Source organism: Daucus carota, chromosome 1 (genome assembly GCF_001625215.2).
Source record: "Daucus carota subsp. sativus chromosome 1, DH1 v3.0, whole genome shotgun sequence".
In the NCBI taxonomy this organism is placed as follows: domain Eukaryota; kingdom Viridiplantae; phylum Streptophyta; class Magnoliopsida; order Apiales; family Apiaceae; genus Daucus; species Daucus carota.
The window spans coordinates 26,422,297-26,435,052 of NC_030381.2; the positions used below are offsets into that span (position 1 = coordinate 26,422,297).

At 34.4% G+C, this 12,756-nt stretch overlaps 3 protein-coding genes across 4 annotated transcripts; 1 reads left to right on the forward strand and 2 right to left on the reverse strand.

Annotated features, from left to right (window-relative positions):
* Positions 1-2,303: 2,303 nt before the first annotated feature.
* On the forward strand, positions 2,304-5,086 carry LOC108205814 (protein NSP-INTERACTING KINASE 1). 2 transcript variants are annotated; one of them, XR_001804021.2, is made up of 4 exons: positions 2,304-2,663; positions 2,768-2,838; positions 4,437-4,569; positions 4,757-5,086. XR_001804021.2 is itself a non-coding variant. In XM_017375902.2 (3 exons), the coding sequence occupies exons 1-3, from the start codon at positions 4,253-4,255 to the stop codon at positions 4,890-4,892; spliced, it is 417 nt and encodes a 138-aa protein (XP_017231391.1). In that variant the 5' UTR covers positions 2,851-4,252; the 3' UTR covers positions 4,893-5,086. The 2 variants fall into 2 exon arrangements, 1 of the variants encoding a protein (XP_017231391.1); XM_017375902.2 differs by lacking the exons at positions 2,304-2,663; positions 2,768-2,838 and adding an exon at positions 2,851-4,400.
* Positions 5,087-8,056: 2,970 nt separating this feature from the next.
* Positions 8,057-10,149, reverse strand: LOC108207454 (purine permease 3). The gene is made up of 2 exons (XM_017377901.2): positions 9,588-10,149; positions 8,057-9,394 (listed from the first exon to the last, which is right to left on the reverse strand). The coding sequence occupies exons 1-2, from the start codon at positions 9,792-9,794 to the stop codon at positions 9,005-9,007; spliced, it is 597 nt and encodes a 198-aa protein (XP_017233390.1). The 5' UTR covers positions 9,795-10,149; the 3' UTR covers positions 8,057-9,004.
* Positions 10,150-10,793: 644 nt separating this feature from the next.
* On the reverse strand, positions 10,794-12,652 carry LOC108207444 (purine permease 3). Its single transcript, XM_017377894.2, has 3 exons — positions 12,499-12,652; positions 11,525-12,302; positions 10,794-11,343 (listed from the first exon to the last, which is right to left on the reverse strand). Exons 2-3 carry the CDS (start codon positions 12,266-12,268, stop codon positions 11,017-11,019), a joined length of 1,071 nt encoding a protein of 356 aa, XP_017233383.1. The 5' UTR covers positions 12,269-12,302; positions 12,499-12,652; the 3' UTR covers positions 10,794-11,016.
* Between the last annotated feature and the right edge of the window lie 104 nt (positions 12,653-12,756).

The following is a 12,756-nucleotide window of genomic DNA, read 5'->3' on the forward strand; positions in this document are numbered from 1 at the left end:
GGACAGATTAAACCTAAATCAGATCGCAACAACTCGGACTCAAAAGCTCACAAATTTGATGTTGGTGACTCGGCGAGTCAAACAAAACAGCGGATGGGTTAGATTGTTTTAAGAAAGAAAGCATGGGAATGTGAGTTTTGTAGTTGGTAAACGAAACAGGTGAAAGGGATATGTTTTGAGAGATAAAATACAGGTAAACAGTCGATTTGGGGCGGATTCACTTGATTGGCCAGGTCAGCAGCCAACGTGTCTGATTTTAAACAGGTCAGCACGCCAACTAAGCATTCCGTCAGTTTCGTTAAAAAAGTTGACGGCGATCACTCGATTGCAAGATTTAGATAGAACTGTTAGTTGACTCCAAACTTTTTCAGTTTAGTGACCCACTTGCAAGTTAGCTAAGATTTTAATTATGTTTAAGCCATTTAAACCTCCTTAAAAATATGATGTTTGCTCTTGAAATGAGGCGAAATCTTTTTTTTGATTCTCAACTACTACTTAAGAACGGATTGGAAGTGTTTATAATAATTGAGTTTCGACTAGAAATGATAAGAAGATCTATGTTATGGGAAAGTATGAGACTGACCATGACTTGTTTAAATTTTGAATTATTTTGTAAAAAAATTTCAATTAAACAAGTACAAGTCCGGTTATGAGATGTTTTTCGGTTGTAAGTTGTCATTTAAATTTATCAATAATGGCCAATGTTAGCCTATCAAGAGTTGTTTTGAGTTTTAAATTGAAATTTTAGTATGACAATAATGGAATATATAAGCCCATGAGATGTTTGAAGGTATATCAAACTTGATCAATAAATAGTTTTCTTGATTAATTGTTTTGGGTTATTTTTTTTTGCCAATTAATTTACACACGCACACCCGGGAGTCGAACTCCTAAGTCCTAACCTCCCACAAGGGCCAAGGGGTTCCGAAAGTCAACCACTGCACCAAAATCGTGTTGACAATTGTTTTGGGTTATGTTATGTGTATGTACATAATATTTTTATATCAAGTTCAGTTTTAGAAATCAAAGAAAATGAATTATTGCCTGCAAGAAAGTTTTCAGCAATCAAGAAGTTCAAGTTATTAATGGGCAAGAAGTTCTAGTTTTTTGAAGTGTTTAATCGTTTCGAATACAAAATTGTAGTCCCACATCAATCTTGTTGTTCTTGAGAAAAATGATCAAGGTTTTGTAAATTTATCTACATGATAGTTTAATCTGTTACGGAAAGATGAAAGCGAAATGTGTTATTATTAGAGATGTGTTGGTAAGAGAAGCAGGAATTTGGGTTTGTCTAGTGTGTGCCCATGGGCACATGCTAAGCACGAAAACTCATAAATTTGGTGTGTTTTCATTGGTGTGGTTGGTGTGAATGAAGTGGACATCATTATTAAAAGGGTGTAAGCCAATTAAAACAAAAGAAAGTTATCAAATTTTGTGCTTATTGTGTGCCCATGGGCACACCATAGAAACACCAAATTTAAATATACTCCCTCCATTTTGAAATATAGGTCGCTTGACTTTTTTGCACGCAATTCTAAGTGCTTTGACCGCATGCTAAAAAACATTATTTTTAAAATTCTCTTTTTTAGAATAAAAATATGCGATATATATTTTTATTGAGAAAAAGAAAATTTCAAAAATAATGATTTTTAACATGCGGTCAAAAAATTTAGAAATACGTGCAAAAATAGTCTAAGCGATCTATATTTCAAAACAGTGGGAGTACGAGAAAAGTAGAGTTGTATAGAAATTTATGAAATCAGTGAAGTGGGAGATGTTGGAACTTGTAACATTGACTTAATTTCACAATAGAAAATGAAAATAAAATATATTGATTTCATGAAGTTATAATGTATATTAATTATAAAAAACAATATATAATATATATGATTTAAATTGAGAGTTATAGATATTGAGTTATAATTTAATTAAGGATTACTAATGTAAGAGTTATATTAATAAACGTGATATGACCTACATATATGTGGAAATAGGGCAGACAAAATAAAAAAGGTGGAATATGTTATGAAGTAGTCGATATACAGAGAAGGATTTTTAGTAAAAAAAAAGTACAAAACTAATATTTCAATCAAGTTCTCAACACATGCTCCCTCTATAATTTCTAAACTTTTTATTTATATGAGTTATATATATACACTCTGTTTGGTTGGCCAGAATGGAATGACTTTAGCCCAGAATGGAATGGGCCATTCCATTCCAAAAAATAAAAATTCTATTTGATTGGCCCAAGGAATGGAATAGCCCATTATTTTATTCATTTCTATCCATCAGTTAATCCAACACTCGATTCATTTTTGAAAGTGCGGGTTAAGCCCATTCCATTCACTCACGCTTTCCGCCTCTCACGCACCTCCCTTTCCGCCTCTCTCACAAACCTCCCTCTCCGCCTCTCTCTCGCCTCTCTCTCCGCCTCTCTCTCTCTCTCGCATCTCTTCCTCGCATCTCTCTCTCATCTCTCTGTCTCTTCCCGGAATCTCTCTCTTCCTCGCATCTCTCTCTCCCTTTTCTGCCTCTCCCCCTCTCTACACTCTCTCTTTCTCTTTTCGACTGAAAATTTTGTGAATCCATAATTCATCTCCATTGAAGACGAAGTTTAAGACTCAATCAGATATTTTGGAGTTTCGATTGATCTATCCAAACAGGTTTTAAATCTATCGATTTAGATAAAATTTTATCAGATTTATGGTTTCACTTAAATTCTGGTTTCACTTAAATTTACAGAACATAACTTTTGCTGAAACTGCAGTTTAAGTTCTAACCGAAGCTCGGGGAAATCCAGAGTGCAGCCATGGCTTATGGCAATTCGAGATCAGTAAGGTCTGTTTTTCTAACTATATACTTTTTGTTTGTTTTTATCAATGATTTTAAAAACTGTCAAAATTGGCTAGTCATCATAATTTATAATCATGTTGAGTAAATTATTTTGTATGCTGAAAGTAAACTGTGGAACTTGATAATTGCAAATTAATTTTAGATTTCAAGATGATCCTGGATCTATCACATAACTAACTTTTCTGTACTTGTCAACTTTTGCTGCTCTAGTAATGTGATGGGTAGATTGATTCTTATTGTTCAATTAGAAAAAGGTTTATGGAAACAGGCCTACTGTGTACGGTTCAATATATAGTCTTCAGGCCTGCTAGAGATGGAATAATCGGCAATTCTGTTTATTTGAGAGCGTGTCTTTTTATTGGTTTTATTTTGCATAAACAATTCAAGCAGAAATCATATTGATCTTTGCCAAGTAGAATCTTCGTCTATTGCTATTTTTTAGTTTGAGAGCGTGTTTTTTAGTATTCTACAATCTCTCTTGTAGCTGTAGTACGCATTGCTGTAGGTTCTTGTGTACTTGAGGCAACATCCCAGTCCATGATAAGATAGCCAACCATATGTTATTTAGATCATGCTGTGACATTATTGCTCATCTATATGTTATTTAGATCATCTATATGATAAGATTCTTCTTGTTGGTTGTCAAGGGCATGAATAATTGATCTTAACAGAGAATGGTGCTTGTCAGCCAAAATTGATGAGTTGAGTTGTTGGATTAATAATATCAACACGAGATTATTTTACTCCAGTTTTAATATTATTGATAAAATCTTGAATTAGTCTACAGTGTTACAATATTATTGATAAAATCTTGAATTAGTCTATAGTGTTACTGCCATGATGATTGCTTTTAGCTCCAGCTTCTTTCTTTTTTATTCAAAGGGCAGGTGGATTGCTATTCTAGTCAGTTGTTTAGCTGGAGTGCCTGTTTACTTATTTTGTAAACTGCAATATCGTCTATTCTTCGATGTCTATCGTCCAACATTCAGGTCCAGGTTTATGTTCAAGGCCAGGAAAGATATGCTTTACTAGAAGTCAGAATGTACTTTATCTTATCTTCTTAAATACCTGGTTGGTACTTCACAGAAACTGTTAAATATTTACGCGCATATTTGCAAATGAATCTTGTTGTTAAAACTGAGAGATAATGTAGGTAAAGATCTCATCTTTCTTTGTGTTGATTCATGACTAAAGAACTCGGAATATTTTAATTGACTGTCCCATCCCCAGTTTGGCCAGGTAAGGGAGTACTTTAATCTACTCTGTAGGCAGCTTTCACTGATTAGTGTCTATATTGGATAATGTAGGCAGCTTTCACTCATTAGTGTCTATATTATTCTTGTTATGATAATTACAATGTTAAGATATATCCAATGAGGAAGGTTATAAGATTCTGGTGATGTCTGACCGAGGTAACATATTCCTTTATCTTAGAGGAAGTTCAGAATGTATATTACCTTTATCTTATGTGTTCTGTTTTGTGATTTACCTGAGCTTATGGACTTCTGTTAACTCCTTGCTTACTGCTAAAGGAGTCAATCTTGAAGGTAATTAATTTCTTTTTTATTATACATTTACTGCAGTGCAAGCTTTGATGAGTATTAAAGCTGCTTTGAAGGATCCTCATGGGGTTTTAGCAAAGTGGGATTCTGATGCAGCTGATCCATGTAGCTGGACAATGGTCACCTGTTCACCTGATTATCTTGTCGTTGGCCTGTATGTTATTCCTTAATTCTGCTTGCTTTCAGTTTCATGAAATTCAGCAAACTTAATGCTTGTTAAATGCATGAAAATTTTCTTGTAGTTCTGAATGGTAGTCATTATTCATCCTGTGACAGATTGTGTAGATAGTAATGTTAGTACAATGGGGTAAATATTTTTTTTTGGTTATTATCATCTGCAGAGGAACTCCAAGCCAGACTTTATCTGGTATTCTTTCTCCAAGCATTGGTAACTTGACAAATCTTCAGACAGTGCAAGTGCTCAATCGCAAATTTATCTGCAGAGGAACTTCAAGCCAGAGTTTATCTGGTAAATGATCTGCCGCTACCTCCTGTGGCCAGGCTAGAGGATAAGCTCTACATATGGATAATGCCTAGAGGTGTTGTGGTTCTCCGGTGTTCTCGTATTCACTTCACAAATTTTGTATTTTATTTGTAAACTAGTTGAGAAGCCGCGCGTTGCGGCGGCCTATAAAAATTATATTAATGATTCAATATTAATATTTGTCGAATGTAATAATTTTGTGGTTGTCAATGATTAAATATTAATATTTGTAGGTTAAGATAAATTTTATATCATAAAAATCTTGATGTAATACCAATACTACTATATAAAATTGCAAAATTGGACTATAATTCACGTTAAAAAAATAAAAATAAATTTGTGCATGTAATTAACAATTTAAAACACGACGAATCTTAATTTTATTTGTGTTTTTTTTGAAAAGTAATCATGTTCTTACATTGTCACCTTCCTCCAATTTTTTTGGATTGATTGTGCACAAAAACGTCTAACTTAAATCCGCGAGATAGCGATCTATAACTACCATTGCTTGTAACAACCTTTACTTTTTAATACTATATGAACAGTCTTCACTTAAAAGTTGTTTGAACGGAGCAAACAAATAATGCATGAATAATATTTTCCTGTGTACAAAGTAAATCATATAAAAATTAACAACAAACATGTCCGATGAACAAAACAAATATTATAAAAGAATAACCAACAAACATACATCACTAATAGTTAATTTATTGATATTATCCATCAATATCATGTCAAGACTATATTTTTCTCCCGTGTTTTGGATTTGTCGACTCTCACATAGCGGTCTATGACTACCATTGCTTTTAACAACCTTTATGTTTTTTAATATCGTATAAACAGCCTTCACTTATTGTTGTAGAAGAACGGCACCATCGAGTTAGAAACAGCCTTCACTTATTGTTGTAGAAGAACGGCACCATCGAGTTAGAAATCGAGCAAGAGAACTATCACCAGAGAGAGGTAGGGTTGTGGTATTGAGAGAGAATAGGTTGTGTTTAGATGATCCAAAACCCTACAACCTATAGGGATATTTATAGATGCAGAGAGACTTGTGTGCTACTCTTTCTCATAATTAAATAATCTGTAACAAAATCAGATTAAAACTTTCAAGCTGCTATATTCCATAAATAATCTGAAACAAAATCAGATTCTGAAACTTGCTTCCAATACATCCGAAACTAAAAAAGATAGTTCTAATTTTTGATATTTTTCATCCAAAAATTCGAGAAAATTAGAAAAATAGAACGAAACGATGTGAGAGGCGCCACCTAAACGCCCCATGCTTCTCCTTTATATAGGTGCAGAGAGACTTGTGTGCTACTTTTTCCCATAATTAAATAATCTGAAACAAAATTAGATTAAAATTTTCAAGCTGCTATATTTCATAAATAATCTGAAATAAAATCAGATTCGAAACTTGCTTCCAATACATCTGAAACTAAAAAGAGTACTTCTAATTTTTGATATTTTTCATCCAAAAATTCCAGAAAATTAGAAAATAGAACAGAGCGATGCGAGAGGCGCCACCTAAACGCCTCATGCTTCTCCTTTATATAAGTATATTGATTATGAAGAACTGGCTGTGGCCAAAGTTTGGATTTTATTTGTGAATTTTTAATATTTATCATAGTTGATTTAGGTACTACTGACTGTGTAATGAATTGGGAAGTATGCTATTGACATGAAATTAATTAATTTGTGTATTTAATTTATATATTCTTAAAGTTAAGATTTTACATGGAAAAATTTGTAATAAAATATTAATTAATTATCATTCCATTCCTTTGAGTAACCAAACAACTCAAATGAATGGAATGATTCATTCCATTCCAATCATAAAAAAATAACCAAACAAGAGCTTTGAATTGATCATTCCATTCAACCTTCTTTCCATTCTCTCACCATTCCATTCCTAATCTCATTCCATTCTTAACAAATTTCATTCCTCCCAACCAAACACAACAATAGTGATTGTGTTACCTAAGACGGAAGTTTTAAAATAAACTCAAAACAGGAATAGGGCATTCTCCACAATCATAAGTTTTATTTGTATAGTTTACGGATGAATAGGATGTTATAGTATATTAAAATATAATAAATTGTCAGACATAAAATATGAAAAAAAAAAGGTCTTATTATTGTTAATGTGAAAGAAACAAAACAAATATTGGCAAATAAAAGTAAGAAGAATTTCATAAGAAAAAAAATTTTAACCACACACCAAATAAATTCGTACCCAAATCCCATGATTTTAAAGAGAAGAAATTTAATCCTTCGCAGAATTTGATTGCAATCATAATTATTAATCTTGATTTTATATTTAAAGCTCAATATTATAATTAAATAATTTGATTACCCTTTTAAATAGATTAAACCATTTAGGGGCCGTTTGGTTAGGGGTATTCTGGAAAGGGAAAGATAATCAGCCCGATTGATTCCCTTTGTACGTGTTTGTTTTGTAAAAATCATCATTCCCTTTCTCTTTTGGGTATTCTTTGTGTTTGTTTTGTAAAAATCATCATTCCCTTTCTCTTTTTTTAGTAGTTGGTTTACCCAATATTGCTCCTAACTCATTATTTGGATTCCCTTTCCTCACTTTTTTTCTATTTTGAGTTATAATTCATATTTTAAACAATTAAAATAAAAGATTATCATATAAAGTATTTTAAGAATTAAAAATAATTTTTAATTTAGTTTTTTTAATTAAATATAATTGTGACATAATTTACATGTTAATTTATTTAAAAAATTAATGTTAAATAAATTATATTAATTTATTAGAATGTAAATAAATTATCTTGTTATAGATATGAATACATTTAACTCTTTTAAAATGATATTATATTAAAAAATCGAATATAAAATTAATCTGCAACAAAACCAAACATGTAAAACAATTCAGGATCATTCTTTTCCTTTCTCCGCGTTTCCCTTTCTGGATTCTATTCCGTTTCCCCTGATCGAACCAAACGACCCCTTAATATTGGTATATATATATTTCTGAGATTCGACGAGCACATCAATTTTAATTTCAACTTGACGAAATATAAGTAAAAAAGGTCCGTAAATCCGAGTTTACTAATAAATCATAAAATTTCATTAGATGCATCAACACATAATTTAAAGTAGTGGAAAAGTTTACATGCAACACACATTTTCTTAAAGACTGTACATGCAAAACGTGTACTGGATACCAGAATGCAATTCCATAACCGAGATAAATTACAATAAAATCACCGTTTCTTTAAAGTTAATATTGGTTTCTTGGAAAATCGAAAACAAATCGTTGATTTTTCGAATTTGATATTATTTTAAAATATAATTAAGAACACGAGCACGTGAAGATACATATCGGCAACGGGATCAACCATAGAAGGCGTCCTGCCTTGCAGAGACCATAGATTACAGTCACACGAAGGAATCAGCTAGCTTATGCAAGACAGGTCACACTTCTATAACTGATAACCTGCTCTGAATTATACACAGAGAGAGAGATCGAGAGAGAGAGAGGGAGAGAGATCGCGAGAGAGAGGGAGAGAGATCTCGAATGGATCTTATGATATATTTTTATGATATATTTCAGTAGTACTTATCTACTAGTGATGAGATTTACCGTGAAGTCATGGTTTACCAGCATGCCTATTGCACAAACAACGGTGGCGAAGAATGACATAACCACCTGCATCTCCATGACCACAGAATAGTTTATGGGCTGTTTAGCCTTCTTGCACATTAACTCAATCGCTGGTAGTATAAATCCATACAATGCGGCTGCTCCAAGAGTCATAAAGAAGCCTAAAAAGTATTGCTTGTTGGACTCATCAGCAGGACGATCAGAGCTAGTATGAAATGCAAGAACTACAGCTCCAATACATAACAAAAAGACAGCATTGATGGTGAAGCTGGTAAACTTTTGCCTAACCAGAAGAAACGCAAATCCAGCCGTAAAAGCCAACTGAGTAGCAATAATTAGCTACTCAGTTTATGCTCTCGAATTCATGAACCATAATTTCAATAGATTCCAGAAATTTTCATAACTCATAATTAGCTACAGCTACTAGAAAAATAAAAAACTAACAAGACTACATTGTTTTCGCTAGTTTTACTTCTGCAATACTATCTGAGTAATATCCGTAAACTGATATTCATCTTGTGCAATACGCTCCAGTTCCTTTTCTTCGTGTTCTGCAATGCGTTTCTTTTCCTTGTCTTGTTTAGCCTCTTCATAGAAGTAGGATACAGAGCCCCAAAGAGCAAGAAAAAGAGATATTCCCTTTTCAGGTGTAAATTTCTCACCGAACATAAATACAGCCAGGATCTCCGAAACAGGTAGCAGAGCCGAAATTAGTATACCAGAGAGTATTGAGTTGTTGCAGAAAATCACTCCAATGGCTCCCAAGAAAAACAGCTGCCAAAGAAATGCATCTGCTGCTAGTACTAAATAATACATCGTTTGTCCAAGCTCAAAACTCGCAGCTTCTCTAGGGATCGCCTGCAAGAATAAGTCAATGCAATTAGTAACAAGTAGCTCTCCAATTCTTGATTTACATCTGATTTAAATAGCCTATAACAGTGAATTTAGAAAATCTGAACCTTTAGAAAAATACTTCACAAACTTTTTCAAGTCCATAATCTACTAAATACGTGCAAGTGAAGGAAATATTTTAGTCGTGCTAGATACGGACCTGGAAATCATTATTGATTACCATCCCAACGACGCAGAGGATTGTAGCAGAAAGAGATATGATGATCTGCATCTCGATGACTAAAGAATAAGTGACGGTCTGTTTCGCTTTCTTGTATATGAGCTCAACAGATGGCAAGACAAATCCATACAAAACTGCAACTCCCAGGGTCATCAGGAATCCAATCAAGAGCACGTGAAGATACATATCGGCAATAGAGAGCGGGATCAACCATAGAAGGCGTCCTGCCTTGCAGAGACCATAAATTACAGTCACACGAAGGAATCAACTGGCTTATGCAAGACAGGTCACACTTCTATAACAGATAAACTGCTCTGAATTATACAGAGAGAGGTGGGAGAGAGAGAGAGATCGAGAGAGAGGGAGAGAGATCAGACATAGAAGGTGTCCTGCCTTGCAAAATCCATAGATAACAAGGTACAAGTAGAAATCAATTGGCTTATGCAAGACAGGTCACACTTCTGTGACTGAAAACTGGCTCCCGTGAGGAGGAAGTAGAAGAGAGAGATGTGTGTTTTGCAGCGGCTACGAACCTTTAACTTGTTTATATACACGTAGGGAGCCTAACTAGGGTAAACTTCAAACTCATCTTTTGTGTTTATCCCTTTCCAATCCACCAAATTGGGCCCATAGCCCATTAAAATAATAAACATATTAATTATGTCAATAATTATTTCTTAATATTCCCTCCATCCCAAATTAGATGAACTCGTTGACTTTGGGCACACAATTTAAGGTTCATTAACCGCATAGCTACATGACTTATTTTTGGAATTTTATTTTTGTAAATAAAAATTAAAATATGAAATTTTCATTTACAAAAAAAAAACAAAAAATAAATTTCGAAAGTAGACTGTCAATGCATCTAAAATTATGTGCCAAAGTCAACTAGCTCATCTAATTTGGGATGAAGTTAGTATTAACCAATTCTGTCATAGAGAAAATTAATTTCCGTACCAACCAAAATTCGAATCCGATCAAATTTTTTAATGTTTTGGACCGAGCCGAACTAATATCGTAGATGGGCTCCAAGGAGGATGATGAAACAGACATAACTTGATGAGTAATATCCCGATAATTTCAAATGATATTCTGGATTTCATCAAGTAATCTGTATTTGTTTAGAAAGTTAGATTTGGATTTCAATTAAAATCCTGATATTTAAATATTGATAAATACGCAAACTTAAAATGATAACTCAAATCTTATTATTTGAAATCCAACATTTGAAATGAAATACATATTTTCAAACGGCCTCTTGCAACAATTTACAGCGAGATCAGACTTGCTAGAGGAATGAGCAAATAAAATCATACAACGTTTTTACAGGCTTGACAGAGTGTTTGTTTTTCAAGATGCTACACCAACACAAGTACACAATGTAAGATCAAGGTAAAGTTGCACTCTGTTACTGTGGTGGATCAAGATTTGAAGCTTTCTTGTGGATCTTTTTATTCTGGAACTCTCCATAGAAGTAGGATATGAAACCCCAGAGAGATAGAGTTAGGGAAATGGCCTTCTCTACTTGGAACTTGTCGTGAAAGAACAGTATTGCCAAGGTCTCTGTCACTGGCAGAAGCGTCGCGATTATAATGCCAGAGAGCAAAGAAGAGGCACAGAAAATGACTCCTGTTGCTCCCAGGAAGAACAACTGCCAGAGGATCGCGTTAAGGATCAGAGTTAAATAATATACCGTGATTCCAAGCTCAAACTCCCTTGATTCTCTTGAAATAGCCTGCAATGTTGCGGTGCATCAAGTGGACAGAAATATTAAATATGTTAATGTTGAAATATAACATAAGATCCATTTGGCGTTTTTAGATGGACTGTTCTCTCAACATGGTATCAGAGGAAGGTCTCAAATGGATCTTATGATATATTTCAGCAGTGCTTGTCTACTAGTGAATGAGATTTACCGTGAAGTCATGGTTTACCAGCATGCCTATTGCACAAACAACGGTGGCGAAGAATGACATAACCACCTGCATCTCCATGACCACAGAATAGTTTATGGGCTGTTTAGCCTTCTTGCACATCAACTCAATCGCTGGTAGTATAAATCCATACAATGCGGCTGCTCCAAGAGTCATAAAGAAGCCTAAAAAGTATTGCTTGTTGGACTCATCAGCAGGACGATCAGAGCTAGTATGAAATGCAAGAACTACAGCTCCAATACATAACAAAAAGACAGCATTGATGGTGAAGCTTGTAAACTTTTGCCTAACCAGAAGAAATGCAAATCCAGCCGTAAAAGCCAACTGAGTAGCAATTATAAGAGCAGAGGTTGATACAGGAAGGCGAGCCACACCATAGGAATACATGTAGTCATCAGCCCCGGTGAGAATGCCAATAATTGCACACGGAATGATGAGAGCCGGTTTGATGGATACGAGCTTGTTCCCTGGACTTCCCTTCCTCCGACGATACAGATAAGAGATTATGATTGGAAAAAAGAGAAAAGGCCAGCCAGCGGTTTCTAGACAGCTTGACAACCAAACTCGCTTCCCCCCTTTGACAAAGTACAATCGCTGCACTTGAGGACCACCGCAATTCCCTAAGCCTAACATCATGCAATTTAAGACGAGGAGGAGCCTCTTCATGGATTTGCTCATTCCGTGCTCATTATAGTCTAGTATATCGTTTGCAACTGGAATAGCCATTGCATTAACTGATTATCCTGTCAACTCGCAAAACCTGCAATACACAGAGAATTATATATGTTTAGTACATATGGAGCTGGACTCGCAAAAACTTAATGCTGAAGTAAACATAACTAGTAATTATTTCAATCACAGTATACTTGGTGCCACAGTCTTCACAAACAAATGTGAAGAGTGCATCGTATACCAGAGCTTGATCAAGATAATTCTACAGGACTCCGAAAGCCTACCTGTCAGGCTGTCACAAACTCAATATCCTCAGAAGGTAACATCTACGTCTCTACGGTTTAACTATATGTACTGCACCTCTGTTTTGTTATTCTTTGGAGACATGAAAATGTCTACTCATAGTGGTACTAATCATCCTACCACTAATTAAAAGGTATTCGCGCAACTAAATCAGCTACAGCGGAAAGCAGAGGTGGAGACTGCAATATCCTTAGCCCCACATAAACCTGATAAGATTGTTGTTATCAGCGCACTTTGAG

Bases quoted from the DNA above. Each gene is read 5' to 3' on its own strand.
- LOC108205814 (XM_017375902.2), top strand. From the start codon at position 4,253: ATGTCTGACCGAGGTAACATATTCCTTTATCTTAGAGGAAGTTCAGAA. The intron at 4,401-4,436 runs GTAATTAATTTC...CATTTACTGCAG, and splicing joins TAAAGGAGTCAATCTTGAAG to TGCAAGCTTTGATGAGTATT. The intron at 4,570-4,756 runs GTATGTTATTCC...TATCATCTGCAG, and splicing joins GATTATCTTGTCGTTGGCCT to AGGAACTCCAAGCCAGACTT.
- LOC108207454 (XM_017377901.2), bottom strand. From the start codon at position 9,794: ATGTATCTTCACGTGCTCTTGATTGGATTCCTGATGACCCTGGGAGTT. The intron at 9,395-9,587 runs GTCCGTATCTAG...TTATTCTTGCAG, and splicing joins TAATCAATAATGATTTCCAG to GCGATCCCTAGAGAAGCTGC.
- LOC108207444 (XM_017377894.2), bottom strand. From the start codon at position 12,268: ATGGCTATTCCAGTTGCAAACGATATACTAGACTATAATGAGCACGGA. The intron at 11,344-11,524 runs GTAAATCTCATT...GCAACATTGCAG, and splicing joins TGGTAAACCATGACTTCACG to GCTATTTCAAGAGAATCAAG.